This window comes from Tubulanus polymorphus, chromosome 5, assembly GCF_964204645.1.
Source record: "Tubulanus polymorphus chromosome 5, tnTubPoly1.2, whole genome shotgun sequence".
Classification (NCBI taxonomy): domain Eukaryota; kingdom Metazoa; phylum Nemertea; class Palaeonemertea; order Tubulaniformes; family Tubulanidae; genus Tubulanus; species Tubulanus polymorphus.
Genome location: NC_134029.1, coordinates 14793758 through 14808162, shown reverse-complemented (window position 1 = coordinate 14808162; position 14405 = coordinate 14793758). Strand labels below are relative to the sequence as shown.

At 35.4% G+C, this 14405-nt stretch overlaps 1 protein-coding gene across 1 annotated transcript in view; it reads right to left on the bottom strand.

The window, feature by feature from the left end:
• Positions 1-14405, bottom strand: part of LOC141906265 (dmX-like protein 2) — a 344303-nt gene that overhangs the window by 135737 nt on the left and 194161 nt on the right. Inside the window, exons 30-31 of the mRNA XM_074795507.1 lie at positions 13021-13124; positions 486-722 (exon numbers count right to left, since the gene is read on the bottom strand). Coding sequence (XP_074651608.1) covers positions 486-722; positions 13021-13124 — 341 coding nt within the window. The remainder of the gene's footprint in view (positions 1-485; positions 723-13020; positions 13125-14405) is intronic.

Sequence of the window (14405 nt, the reverse complement as noted above, 5' to 3'; positions counted from 1 at the left end):
AGATGCTAATCCTCATGGCCCCAGTTGATAAGATTGCTAAAAACATTGACAATGAAAATGAAAGATATCTTGATTTAGTCAATAGGATTGTGCTGATGAGTTTCGATTCTACTCAGTCAAACAGCAAAAAAACATTTTCGTGTATTAGCACTGACTATGTAAGCCGATACCCTCATTAACTGCGAAAATAATGACCTCTGGGAACTGAGGTACCATGACACAGATGATAAGACAGAGACTTTCCTCAACAGTCTTTTTTTTATCCGCATCAGTCATAAGATTATATTTCAAGCCGTGAGGTGCGCTGTTCATCTGCAACTCGCTTAAGATTGACCCATGCCACACTATCACTGAGTAAACACATGTAATTGTTTGATATGATGATTTCATGACGACAATAGGAGGACGTGGATGTGTACTGTTGTCCTAAAAAATTGCTGATTTCTGAGTATAAAAATGCCTACTATGCGTAGCAATACACTTACCTGATTCCTTTGTAATTGGCATACATTTTTTCACTCCTCCACCAAACAGTAATGACCACATGTTTTCATTAAAGGGATGAGCAACTAATCGATAAAGGATGTTCGCATCGTATGAAGCGAGGGCATGTATGAGTAAACTCATATAGACACCGATCAGTGATTCAGTCATAAGAACTGGAAGTTTGGGGGCTTCTTCATCCATTTCACGTGCAAGTAATACTCTAAGAGATGACACACCTAAAATATAATAAAACTATACTTGTATAATTTGTTTAATTGATGATTTATGTCCGATTTTTAGGTAACCCAAATTTCATGTAAGATGAATCCTATGTCAGTGGTAAAAATTATCAAATATAAATACTATATGCTAAAATCCGTTGATATGTCCCACAAAAAAGAAACGGTTAGAGGAAAACATGCCTGCTCAAAAAGCATGCCTGATATATTGAAGATCCCTTCCCAAAGTATGCCTATAACAAATTTAAATGAACACAAGCGACAGGGGGTTTTATGGCCAGCCTTTACCTGATGCCATTTGTGGCATAAATAAAAGAAGTCTCACAATTCAAATTTCTACATGAATTTAAACAAAACCACAACGTTTCGCCGGTTGACTAACAGCCATCATCAGGAAGAAGTTCACAACCTGAAATCATTCCACCTGATGATGTTGCAGCTTCATTTCTATGAACTCAATCAAATGAAAATTCTAAAGATTTGAATTCTGGGACTTCCATTTATCTACATTGCACGTGGATTAGTGTATAGACAAATTTCCCGCGCATATCGCAGATTTTTGAAATTGTTTCCATATAAAACGGTGAATATTTTTTGCCCTTAATTTTACAAAAAAATGTCTACCTACCTACCGAATCATCCTGAAAACTTCAGTCGGTGTTATGGCAAACAGAGAATTATTTTGGGATGGCCTTAGCTAAAATATTGCATGAAATGTCTAGTGAAATGACTGGAAGCCGCGAGGGTTTGTCAGAGATGACGTCAGAAACACGCACCTGCTTACATAAACGATAACAGTGAGCATGTGCTGGAATTGCCGATTTAAAAGTCGTATTTTTCAGTAATGGCTGAACTAAAATTCATACCAGTAGCATATTTGATATTTGTGAATACACCACATTTGAAATTGACTTTTACACAATATTCTATTTTGAAAGCATTTGCTCTTTAAAACGAGAAAATATGACTATAAACCGGAATATTTCCATCTAATTGCAGTATAAAATGAAAAATACTAGTTTTATCACGCGATAAGGGTCAAAATACACTCTAAGTATCCCTCAGAAATACAAATTTTACTCCGGAAAATTATGATATTTCTTTCAGGATACGTTACGTGGGGCACATTTTAGAAGGATTAGCCAAGCACCAGGCAGTGTTTAAGGCTACCAAAAATTGTATGCAGGCAAAAGCCTTAAAGCATATTCAATAAACGTAAAACATGTACCCAGAAAACTGCACGAGGACGATAAACCCGAGCTTAACTTGGATACAAACCAAAAACAACCCGTAAAGATTTGAAATTTGCCAACAGCCCGAGGATTCTGAACTTCTGAAGATAGGTGGCTGAATGAAACATATTTCATTAGCTCAAAATCGACCTTCTTCTTGATATTTTCGAAAAATCACAACAGTTCAATTGTCAACAAGTTGTTGTCAAACAGAAGAGTCCATTGAGACTTGAATTGTATTTACCTCAACTTTCTGGAAACGTGCAATCTGAGGGAAATCCAATGTACAAAATATTTGATCGATCAATACTGCCAAGCTGGTACCACTAGGTTATTTTCATTGTGGGGTGACCTACTTATGGGGTGCACCGTTTCCTCTCTGGGGTGCAAGGAGTACATTATACAAAATGCCCCTACTAAATACCGACTGGAGCCGACTGGAAACCGACCGGAGCCGACTGGAAACTCACTGGATTGAGCTCTAGATCTAATACGCTATTTAGCGACGTGACTCGCATAAAAAAAATAAATAAATAGAATGAATGTATATGATATTTTCAGTTCGCTGAACGTTTCAATAAAGGATACGATGATTTGTTAAAAGATTTTCCGATGTTCGGTCCCCTAGTTGTCAATGTCCAGAGTCAAGTATGACCAGATGTGAATTTTCTGATTCGTCCAATTGTAATCACCAATAAGGTGACCACACAAGCACCGTAATAAAATAAATATGATAGAACATGATAGAAATGTATAGATAATAATATGAATATTATGATGATAAGAAAATAATTGTTATTGATGAGAATGTATGAAATATCTTTGAAGTAAATATAAAATTATAGAATATGATAGAAATGTAAAAATAATCATGACGTGAATGTTATAATGATAAGAAAACAATTTTCGTTATTGATGAGAATGTATAGTAATAATATTAATAATGATGTGAATAATATTATTATGATAAAAAAATAATTTTTATTGTCTATTGAACTTTTATTAAAGTTGAACTTTTATTTTTAATATTAAAAGTTTCATCGTTATGTATGAAAGACAAACTAGTGGGCACTTAAATTAAAACAATGGTGAATACAAGTTGAGAGACTAAAATAGATGAGAGAGCAAAAAAACAAATAATCAAAGGGGAATCAAGTGTTGAGTTTAACCAGTTTACAGAGGAATTTAGATATAAGTTTATTATGGGGTGAAAAACCATTGTAAAAAAAAAAAACCATTGTGAAAAACCATTGTCCTATTTTAGTCTCTCAACTTGTATTCACCATTGTTTTAATTTAAGTGCCCACTAGTTTGTCTTTTTACTACTATCTCGAAGTCTCATTTTCTGACTTTTTCGTTATAATTGTGGGATTCTCTCTACATACCGCCAAAATCCACTAACATCCATTAACCACTGATATGGGCACAGTATATCACTGGGTCATTGTACTAAGGCCAAGATTATCCTAATCCTCAGTAAAAAAATATTGAAATAATTCCATCTCAATTCAATGTCAAATGATGCCCACAATTTGATTCAGTCATCTCTTTTTGAAAGGCCTTGGCTGGCAGCAGAAAAAAAATCAGAAGTTCACAGTAGTTCCTCACTTTATATCCCCTAAATTAATGGCTGGCAGTGTTCCTGTACATCAATTTTTTATTCTAATATAGGTCTATACAGACCAGGCAGAAAATTACTGAAAATTTCTGTTGTGGTTTGTAATTGACAGGATATGAGATACAAGCTACATTTTTCTGACTTCACAATGACCCGTTATGAAAATTCAAACACATGAAAAATGGCAAAGTAATGGAGACGATAATGCTAGCTTTATTAGGGTTTTCTGTTTCTTCACAGAAAACCCTATTGAGATTCGGGTGATTATTCCTGTTACCCGTACTTCACAGAAAACCCTATTAATAATAGCATGTTTCTTATTATTGTTATTTCATTCCACACAATTTTTACTAAAAGAATATAGGCTTTTTTACCTTGCCGCTGTTGCCGATATAATCCGTATGATATCATTCAGCTCATTTCAATCAACAAATATTCTGTGCGTATTTTGATGAATCTATGTTACAAAAGCACTGTCGGGCCTCCACATCGAAAATTGAGCCCCATTCAATGAGGTGACATATTTTTCAGAGTCTTCATCCTGAAATCCTCCGCAGGCTGCTTGTCACTTCGATTATCAATTCAAGTATAAATAAACAAATTTATTGCTGCAAGACTTCACATTCAGCTGCGGTCCTCAAACAGTGATTTTAACAATTACCCATTTTCTTCATCATTTTACTTTACCGATCCACAGGATATTTACTACTCCAAATTCATCATACTATCATAATGATCTAAATTTGATAATTCCCTATTGACCAGAAATTCTAGAGATTTTAAATCTTTGTGAGACATGAAGGCATTAGTATCATCTGCAAACATTATGAACTGAAATAATTTTGAACTGTTGATACAGTCATTAATATATAAAAGAAAAAGTATAGGACCTAAAATTGAACCTTGCGGAACTCCACATGTTAACTTTTGCGGAGATGAAATATGATTTTTGAATTTCACAACTTGAAATCGGTTTTCAAGATAGCTGGAAAATAATTTTAGTACAACTCCGCGAAAGCCATAATTATTCAATCTAGCTAGGAGAATTTTATGATCTAAAGTATCAAATGCTCGCGAAAGGTCTAAGTAAATACCAATTGAGTGTTTGTTGTTATCCAAGTTATTGATTAAAGCAGATGTAATTACATTAATTGCCATAGCAGTTGAGTACCCCTCTCTAAATCCAAATTGAGAATTAGTTAGAACGTCATGCAATTTGAGGTATTTAACTAAGCGGCTATGTAGTAGTTTTTCTAGAATCTTAGAAATACATGGAAGTATAGAGATTGGACGATAATTACTAACAATTTGTTTATCCCCTGATTTATACAATGGAAAAATTTGAGCTATTTTAAGCTCATCTGGGAAGGTACCTTCAGAAAAACAAAGATTGAAAATATGCGCTAGTGAACTAGAAATAGTATCAATTACGCTTTTCAATACTTTGTGGTTAATGTCATCAAAACCACAATCATTTTTCAATTTAAAGTTTCTGACAATTAATTCTATTTCGTGAGGTAGAATTGGATTTAGAAATAAATTATGATCAAGCTGAGGATTCATGAATTTTTCAAAACTTTCTGATTGCTTAGGAATACAATTAGCTAGATTTGGTCCAACATTTACGAAATAGACATTGAAAGATTTGGCAATTACATCAGGATCTGAGATTAGTTTATTATTGATTTTAAAATCATCTGGATATATGTTCTTATCAGAATTTCTATTTAGTAATTCCTTTATAACTTTCCAAGTGTATTTACTGTTATTACCGGCTCGATCAAATTTATGAATAAAATGATTTCTTTTTGCTTGGATGATAAGCCTATTATACAAGTTTCTGAAGGAGGTGAAGCGTGCTTTTGATGATTGAGTTCGTTGAGTAACATAACGTTTATATAATTGTTCTTTATGTTTCAGTGATTTCAACAATCCTCTAGTCATCCATAAATGCGAACCAGCTTTAAATTTAGAATATTTCTTTTTAACAATAGGTATACAATCATCATATAAATTCTTAAAAATACGAAAGAATTCTGAATATGCAACTGATGCATCAGTCAAGGACGTTATACAATGCCAGTCAGATATCAATAGTTTCCTTCTAAAAATATTAACATTTCTAGCATTTATTTCGCGATAAGAAAAATATTTGGGTTTTGCTTTATAATTAGCATTTCGTTCAAATTGAGATAAGTTCAAACAAGTGAAGATCGGAAAATGATCTGTTATGTTCCAAATAATAGCACCAGAACTTAGATTGTGATTAAGGTAGGCATTTGTAAATATATTGTCAATAATAGTTGCTGAAGTATCAGTAACACGAGTAGGAACATCAATTAGGGGAAAAAGAGAATTTGACATCATGGAGTCAACAAATTTAGTAGTAGGTAAATGGGAAGATGAATGCGATAGATCAATATTAAAATCACCCATGATAAAATATCTCTTATTTTCAGTGAGTTTTGATAACAGTAAATCTAAATCTCTATTAAAATCGTTCAAACCACTACCTGTCCTATATACCACTCCAATACATACATTATTAGATAGTTCAATAAAAAGGTGTTCAAAACTGTCAAATTGTATATCTAACTGGTTATCAGTATGAAAAGAAATATCATTCTTGATATATAGAGCAACGCCTCCACCTCCTTTGCACTTTCTACTTAGGAATTTACTTGTAAAACCATCAATATTATACATGGATGAATTATCTTCTAAATCGGAGGTCCACGTTTCGGAAAAGCCAATAATATCAAACTTACAATTGAAAGATTTGTAAGCGGTGTAAAAATGCTCAAAATTTTTGTTACAACTCCTCATATTTACATGGAGCAGAGAAAAATTATAACCAATTGGTATATTGTTCAATGAATCTACTTGGTAATAACTACAATTACCATCGAACACATTATTTTCCTCTAAATTCATTACTAGAGATCAAATTAATCATATACTTATTTGAAATAATATTAACACTTTCTAGGTGTTGAAGTATAAATCTAATGTAAACACAAAATATGAGAAGAATAATACATTTATAACATTTACGTATACCCTTACATACAAGGAAAAGTTGATTAATTCTTACATTCAGACTTATATGCTCATCCTTACGAGAAGTTGTCCAAACATGCACAATAAAGGGAGAGTTTGTAATGAAAAAAATATGCACAAAAATAAAACACCGCAACATGGTGTTTGATAGATAATTGATATAATAGTATAAGTTACATCCTTACGAAATTATTCTAAATTGTAATAGTTAAATTAAATGTGCGGTAATTAGTTCACAAGGAATCTCGCACACGCACACACACACACAAGATAATACATGAAAAGTAACTTATTAATAGTTACTCACAATTACATATATATAATAAGAATTTGTGAATACAAAGTTTATATTGGTAATGGTTCGTAAAGTTGAAGGCGCTTTTTGTTACCATCCTTTGTCAACGCGATCACCTTACCATTCACAGTCCAGACATTTGTGTATAGGTCCGATTTAACCGCGCGATTTACGAGCATTACAATTTCTCTGCATAAGTCCTCCTTGATCACTATCTTTGTGTTTTTCAATAATGTGCGCTTTCTAATAATAAAGTCCCTCACACCTCGGTTCACAAAACAAATTATTATGCCATCCGGGTTTTTTTTCTCACCGTCATCAACTTGAGGGGCCCTACTACGGAGTCTATGGGACACTTCAATATCATCATTAGAGATTTTATTTGGTGTTTCCAACGATAGTTTATTATTCAGTGTTTCGACAATTAAATTAGTACAATTTTCGTCCGGTTTCTCGGGTATTCCATAGACTACTAAGTGATTCCTTCTCGAGTATTGGTTATTTTCAATAGCATATCGTTTGAAGTCGTTCAATTGGCTTTTTTGTTGCTTTTTTTTCACGTTTTAATTCAGCAACATCACGTGTGTGTTGGGACTTCAGATCTGTAATTTCAGTAATTTTGGCTTTAGTCGATTGTTCCAGGTCATATAGTCTCTCTTCAGTACGATGCATCAAATTATGGATCATTTTAGTGTGACTATCGAGCCGTACATTTAAAGTATCCAGTATGTCTTGTTTCATGTTTGCAAGGGAGTCAATTTTTTCTGCCATTTCGCGCATCATATTGAACAGTTTTGAGGTGCTCTCCGGTTCTAAATCATCGATCGTTGAACTTCTTTCTTTGCGTTTTTTAGTTGGAGGAGCCCTCTTTGAGTGGCGAGAACCACTAGAACTCTCAGGATCGGTGAAGACTTCTCTATCTAAATCATTATCAGTAGTGTTCGCATTAGTAGGATGAATATCTGGTTGAATATCTGGTTGTTCTCGTTGTTCTTGTTCATTTAGTTTTTCTTGTTGAATTTCACTAATTTCTTGATGAATACCACTATTAGTACTGTCGACAGAGTAGGCATTGCCAGAACGATTGCTCCCAACAGCTCCCTTGCTACACAAAAGATCAGTAATAACAGTTTGCTTCAAGATAATTCCTTGATAGAACGATCTCTGATGTGTCAAGTGAGTGAGCAGTTGAGGTGAGTGAGCAGTTGAGTTGAGTGAGCAGTTGTCAGGTGTCAGTTATAAAGCCAGTGACACTGAATATCCACAAATTCAGGTGTAATTTCAAAGAAAAAACCACATAAATAGCTAAAAATCCATTTCGCGCACTTTAATGACTCAATGTACATAACCATCATGAATACACAGTATATCCAGTCATGTTTTTTTCTCACTACCACCACAAGAAAATGGCTAAACTCATGAAATACCAGGAGCTAACTCAACACCAGACTGACCCAGGCGGCCATGTTATATTTCATATGTGATTTCATATTAAATTGATTATTAGAAAAAAATTAATGTATTTCTCCTAATCAATATCTTCTTAGATCAAATCTATTATATGCGGTTAGTCAGATGAACTCGGACTACTCGTAGAACAAGAGGAAGGAAACACGTGGACGGAGCTGACGCTCCGGCCGTGAATAAAATCTGATCAAATTTATCGATGTATCTGAATGGTGAGACTTATGGGAACGAACTCACCGAAGAACCGGAGGTGCTAGCTTGGTCCTGCTCAGAATTACATCTAAGCGCCAGCTCCCTGGGAAAAAACGCACCAAAAATGGCGGCGCTAAGGAAGAAATTAAGGAAGAGTCACATGGCTCGTGGCGGCGCCACCGTACGGTGCCGGGTATTCCAAAAAAATGTTTAGCGGTATAGTTCCCAAGCTAAGGTAACTTCTAATATGTGCCCCACGTAATGTATCCTGAAGGAAATACCAAATCAACTAAAGCTTTCACAGAAATCGATCTTAAAATACAATTTTAGTAAAACGGTAACAGTAGTAAAGCGGTAACAGTAACCTTCATTCGAACAAAATAATCTTTTCAATTGAATTCATAGGTATAGAACCAGGGTTTTCTTTGTATCCAATATTCATTTTATGCCTTTTCAGATTGATTTCATTCGAACAAAGCTTTTTGAAAAAATAATTCAAACTAAATTGTTTTTTGCTCAACAATTTCTTTTGTCTGCACAAAAAGTTTTTCATTCGATCCATCACATAGTTTTTTGTTCAAAGAAATTTTTTTGGAAGAACGAAAAGTTTTCCGTTCAAACAAAAAGTATATTGTTTGATCAAACAGTATTGTTTTCGTTGTTTTCAACAAGTATATAGTTCGATCGAAGCGTTTTTCATTCCAAAGAACAATTTTCGTGGAACTGAATAGTCATTTAGTTATGATGAGTATTTTTCATTCGAAAAACACAATCTTCTCACGAGTGAGTTATCACATGAACCTGGGTTTTCATTGTATCCAATATCCATATTATGTCTTTTTAGGTTGAAGCTCATCTTCCATGCTTCTGACCATGTAGGGGACACAACTTGTTAAGGTCGTTTTGGAAATTTACTCGGTCCTGAACATTTCGGATTAACCTGTAAATCATTTATCAGGACAGTGAAGAGAAGACACAGTAGGATACTAGCTTGCGTGACTCCACTAATTACATCTGTACTTATTTCCAAGATGTGAGTTTCGTTGATTTCGGCCAGCAGTTTTCGATTTCCAAGATGTGAGTTTCGTTGATTTCGGCCAGCAGTTTTCGATTAAAGAAAACTGCTGAGCCCATTTAAGCGGCCCATCATTGATACCGTTTCCTAATAATACCTTGTTTAGTAATCGCTGATGTAGTACCTAATCAAATGCTTTTTCGGAATCCATAAAGACTATAAGGCCTAATAGTCGATTTTCGAGAGTCAAATAACCATCTGGTCCAGTCATCCATGCTTCCAAGTAGCGCCTTATTGACTGTTTGTAGACCTTCCTTATATAAAATAAACAGTATTGACCGTTGAACAGGATTCTAAATTCCCATCAATTCCAATAGCATGGTGCGGCTGCATCAGCATATACGCGATCGTGGTCGACACAGTACCCAGACAAGACCAAGAGTACGAATAAGGCTGTGCAGAAAATCCGTTATCGCTGCTCTGCAGCTATATTTAGGGTTTTTCCCTTTTCCACAAAGTTTTTGTTAAAAGTGCAAAGGCTTTCTTAGCTCACCGCTGTTGCCGATACAATCCGTATGATATCCATCAGCTCACTACAATCTCCAGATACTGCATGGGAATTTTGATCAATCCATGTTATAAAAGCACTGTCGAGCCATAAACATCGGAAATTTGGTCCCGTTCAATTAGTAGCCATGTTGTGTTTTCTTTCCGACATATCTCTCTTCTTCTTGAAGAACAGTTATTGAATTATTCCCTCTCTTTTTCACAATAAATTCAGTCAATTTTATGAATTTATTGCTCAGCGGAAGAGTTTACAAGTCCGGCGTTCGCAAGTCCTACAGGTTTACGGGCATTTGTTTGTTACCTCTTTCATATTATTGATTTCTTGTTATTCCGGTTATTTCATTTAAGTATATTGCTGATCTGTTCAAGTAACCAAAAGCGTCAATAAAGTAATTTGAATTTATCAAGTTTAAATCGAGGTCGTTGAGTCGCGGGTGGCTACTAGAATTACGTTTGACTACATTCAGAGAGAAAAGAAACAACAGAAAATCAGGTGACTATCGAAAGCCTAATACGGAACACACAAGTGACAAAAAGTGTTAGGTCTGTGCCAGTTGGTGTGTACTGGGCCTTAAATATACTGGCTGGTCAGTTGGTTCAGTTGTGAGGTGTGGAAGCTAAGAAAGCCTACCAGATTTTATTTGTCTATGGGCCTATTATAGTAGCCAATACCATTTTAAGTACAAAGTTGTTACCCGTACGTGACTGTACGGTGATCTTGACAGGTTAACCGTACGTGATTTCCCTACAAACGCTGTACGTGAGTTCTTATAATCCACGTACGCGCATGCGTGAAAGAATAGGGTTTGGGTTAGATGAGGCTATTTGTCAATTAACTTTTATCCACCCTGCAGTTACGTTTTGTGGCTCAGTGGGTAAATCACTGGACTACTGCTGGAATTTTTGTTTTTTGTTTGGTTTCGAATCCCAATATTGCAAGTCAGAGCGTCAACATACTCACATACGGCTAACCTGTGGAAATTACCGTACAGTCATACGTGTTACAACAGCGTTTTAAGTATTAAGTGAGTACGCACATAAGCCTACCATGCCTACATACTACAAACATAACTTTTTCCCTCTTGTTGGCCCTACACTGATGTTAATATAACTGGTGCCATATCACATGGATAGTATTTGGTCAGGAATAGCCTAAAGTCTAATTCAGTCTATGCACTATTCACTTGATATAATTAAAACAATACAGCATAAGTTTTCACAGGCAGGAAGGCTAATTAATTTGAGCCATGCAAGTGAATTTTACTCAGGCCTTCTCTGACCTGCTGACATAAATAGACAAACCTAGATCCATAACGTTCATGTGGTCAAGGCTTGTATACCAGAAAGCATTGTAGGCCTGTACATTTTGCTGTATGTAGTATGTATACGTTTTGTGTACCGATTTCTCCATTCTTGACTGATAAGTGTACCGCACAGCTGTACGCATTATACCAATGGCAATAGCCTATTGATTGGGCTTATTATTTCCTGCTTTAGAATACTGAAATAAGCCTTACGTTCATTCAAATATCCAACATCAGTGAAAGTTTGATTACTGTATACAGGTACTGTAGGTTTTCATGTTGTATGAATATTTTGCAGTTCAAATGGGTATGATGATGATTCCAATGTCAAAGACATGAAGTTAAATATGTCAAGGACAGTCAACACCATGATATCTATCTCCCTTCGACCGATGTTGCATCATACTAGAGAAGATCTGATTTCCAGAAATCTACCAAGTCAACCGACCATGTCATCGACAGAGGTTTCGCATGTCTTCAGTCTAATAATCAATTATACATCGTTTAGGCAGAGAACCAATGAAACAAATGCTCACAAAAAATGTACTGCGATTATACATAATTGACTCAATAACAACTCCATTATCGTTAACAAAGGTAAACCAAAAAGCCTAATGTATTTCCCCTTGGACCAAGAATGAAAATCTATCAATTGACATGATACAAGAAGCACTATATATACATATAGTAATCACACACATCTGCATAATGATTTACTATGAACATACATGGTAGTAGGTTTTCCGCAATGACTCAAGGTCCTCGCCCAGAAAAATTTTGAATTTTCATTGCCCTGAGAGCGATTTTAGAGCATTTCGGATAAAAATGATGTTCCTAATTCTAACCAGGAAATAGACAACTACTGTCTGTCACACATACTCTCCTCGCGAAGGTCTTGGTCCGTAATTTCGTTAATAATCGGTTTATCTTCCTTTATTACGCATCAATTTGTTCAGTGATGAATTCGCATTCAGAAATAAACAACAATTTTTACTTAAGTTGTTTTAGTTTTCATTTATGAGCGATAGATTACTCGGCATACGATCACGTAATGCTGAAAAATCCGCTCCGCGGACGCTCGTAAACGTTACAGTGACGTCATCACCTGCTCATTAGCATATCAAAATACAGTAGGTAGCGCCACGTGAAGGGCCATAAAAGCCGTTTTTCAGCATTACGCGAGCGAACACTGTCTATTAATATCTCGAGGGTCGTCGATCGTCGTCGAATTCTGACAGCAGCGCAACCATCCAGCGCAAAAAAAGACTTCTGATTGTCCGGTCTTGAACGCTTTTATGGCTCACCGGAACCAATCGTCAGTCAGCAGAGTACCTCACCCCCCCCCCCCCCACTTCTCTCAACGGATCTGTGCAAATCAAAGGGGGTCAATATTTTGGTCCCAAAGGCCGGAAATCCGGTTTAAGCCGGAAAAATCACATCCCTGTGGACAAGTTAACTAGATTCTGACTATGAACAGATGGAAGAAGGATGAAAAGTGAATGATGACATAAGTCCAAAGTGGGAAAAACAATTACTAGGACATACCAGGCCATTCAGCTGGTAATGATGTGATTTGTACTTCAGCTGAACAACATCCTCTTCTACGAGCACCAGCCATAAGGAAACCTTCCTGATATACAACATTTGTACTGGAAAAGGAAATGAAAATTAATTTGTCAATGTCCTGATATTAATACATATATGACTGAAATGGCACAAGGTTAAGGTAAGACTCTGCCAATCTATCTTGTAAAGTGAACAATTCGATAAAATCAATATATAATTTCCATTTTTACTGTTTCAAAACATAAATATTGTCTGGCACGTATTGCTCGATTTGGCAAGGTGCCTTATCCAGTAAAAATTGTGACTTCACATCTGCTTATTCAGCGACGTTACTGGCAAATCCTAATGGCTCTCCACTATCAATTTTCTATCTCTGTAGGCGATTCATATTAGGCTTGTGATTCACCGAAAATGTTTATACTCATTGACCTACATTGAAGATATTCATCATTCGAAGTGCATCCTGAGATAACAGGAATGGGGAAATGTGGTTGCAGTTTCAAGTCTATTGAAGGATATTTGTTTGATATCTAGTATTGGGAAGATAACCCTCATAAATTGCCTATGGTTCAATAAAATTAAATGGATCATTGATTTTATTTCTATCCACTGAAATTCACAATATTCAAACTGATAATCGCTTAATTTGGTAACTAGGGGTCCAGGGACACCATGCCCACTAGGGAAGTGGTTTCAAATGCTCAACAATCTAAAAATTTCAATATTCAACACCCACTGGTGACCATATGCAAAAACCAATGACCTTGAAACTCACCACAATCATAGAACATGTCTGGACTACAACTTTGCAATTGATCATCACAAAATATTCATTTCCATGAAAATATTCATCATCACAAAATATACCTAGATACCAATATGATAAGGAAATAATAGGTTATTCTACTATTTAACGCCCCCTGGTGACCATATAGATTAACTAATTTCCTTAAAACTCACCACAATCATAGATGATGTCATAAGCTACAACTTTGCAATTGATTTTGGTAACAAAATATGTATTGGTACAAATATAATATAGAAATACTAAGATATTGTATTATTCAACGCCCCCTGGTGGCTATATACAAAAACCAATGAACTTGAAACTCACCACAATCATAGAACACGTTATAAGCTACAACGTTCTAATTGTTGTAACAAAATATGCTTAGGTATCAATATAATGTCGAAAAACTTTTTCCCACCTACGAATGAGTACTGATGACACCAAGATGGCCGCCAATTGCGTCATGATTGGCTGATCAGATATACCTGTCTTAAGTATAAAACATCCATTTCCAAAGAATACCCATCAGCAATTGCAATGAGACATGGCTATGCTGATGGGCCCTGGGGGACGG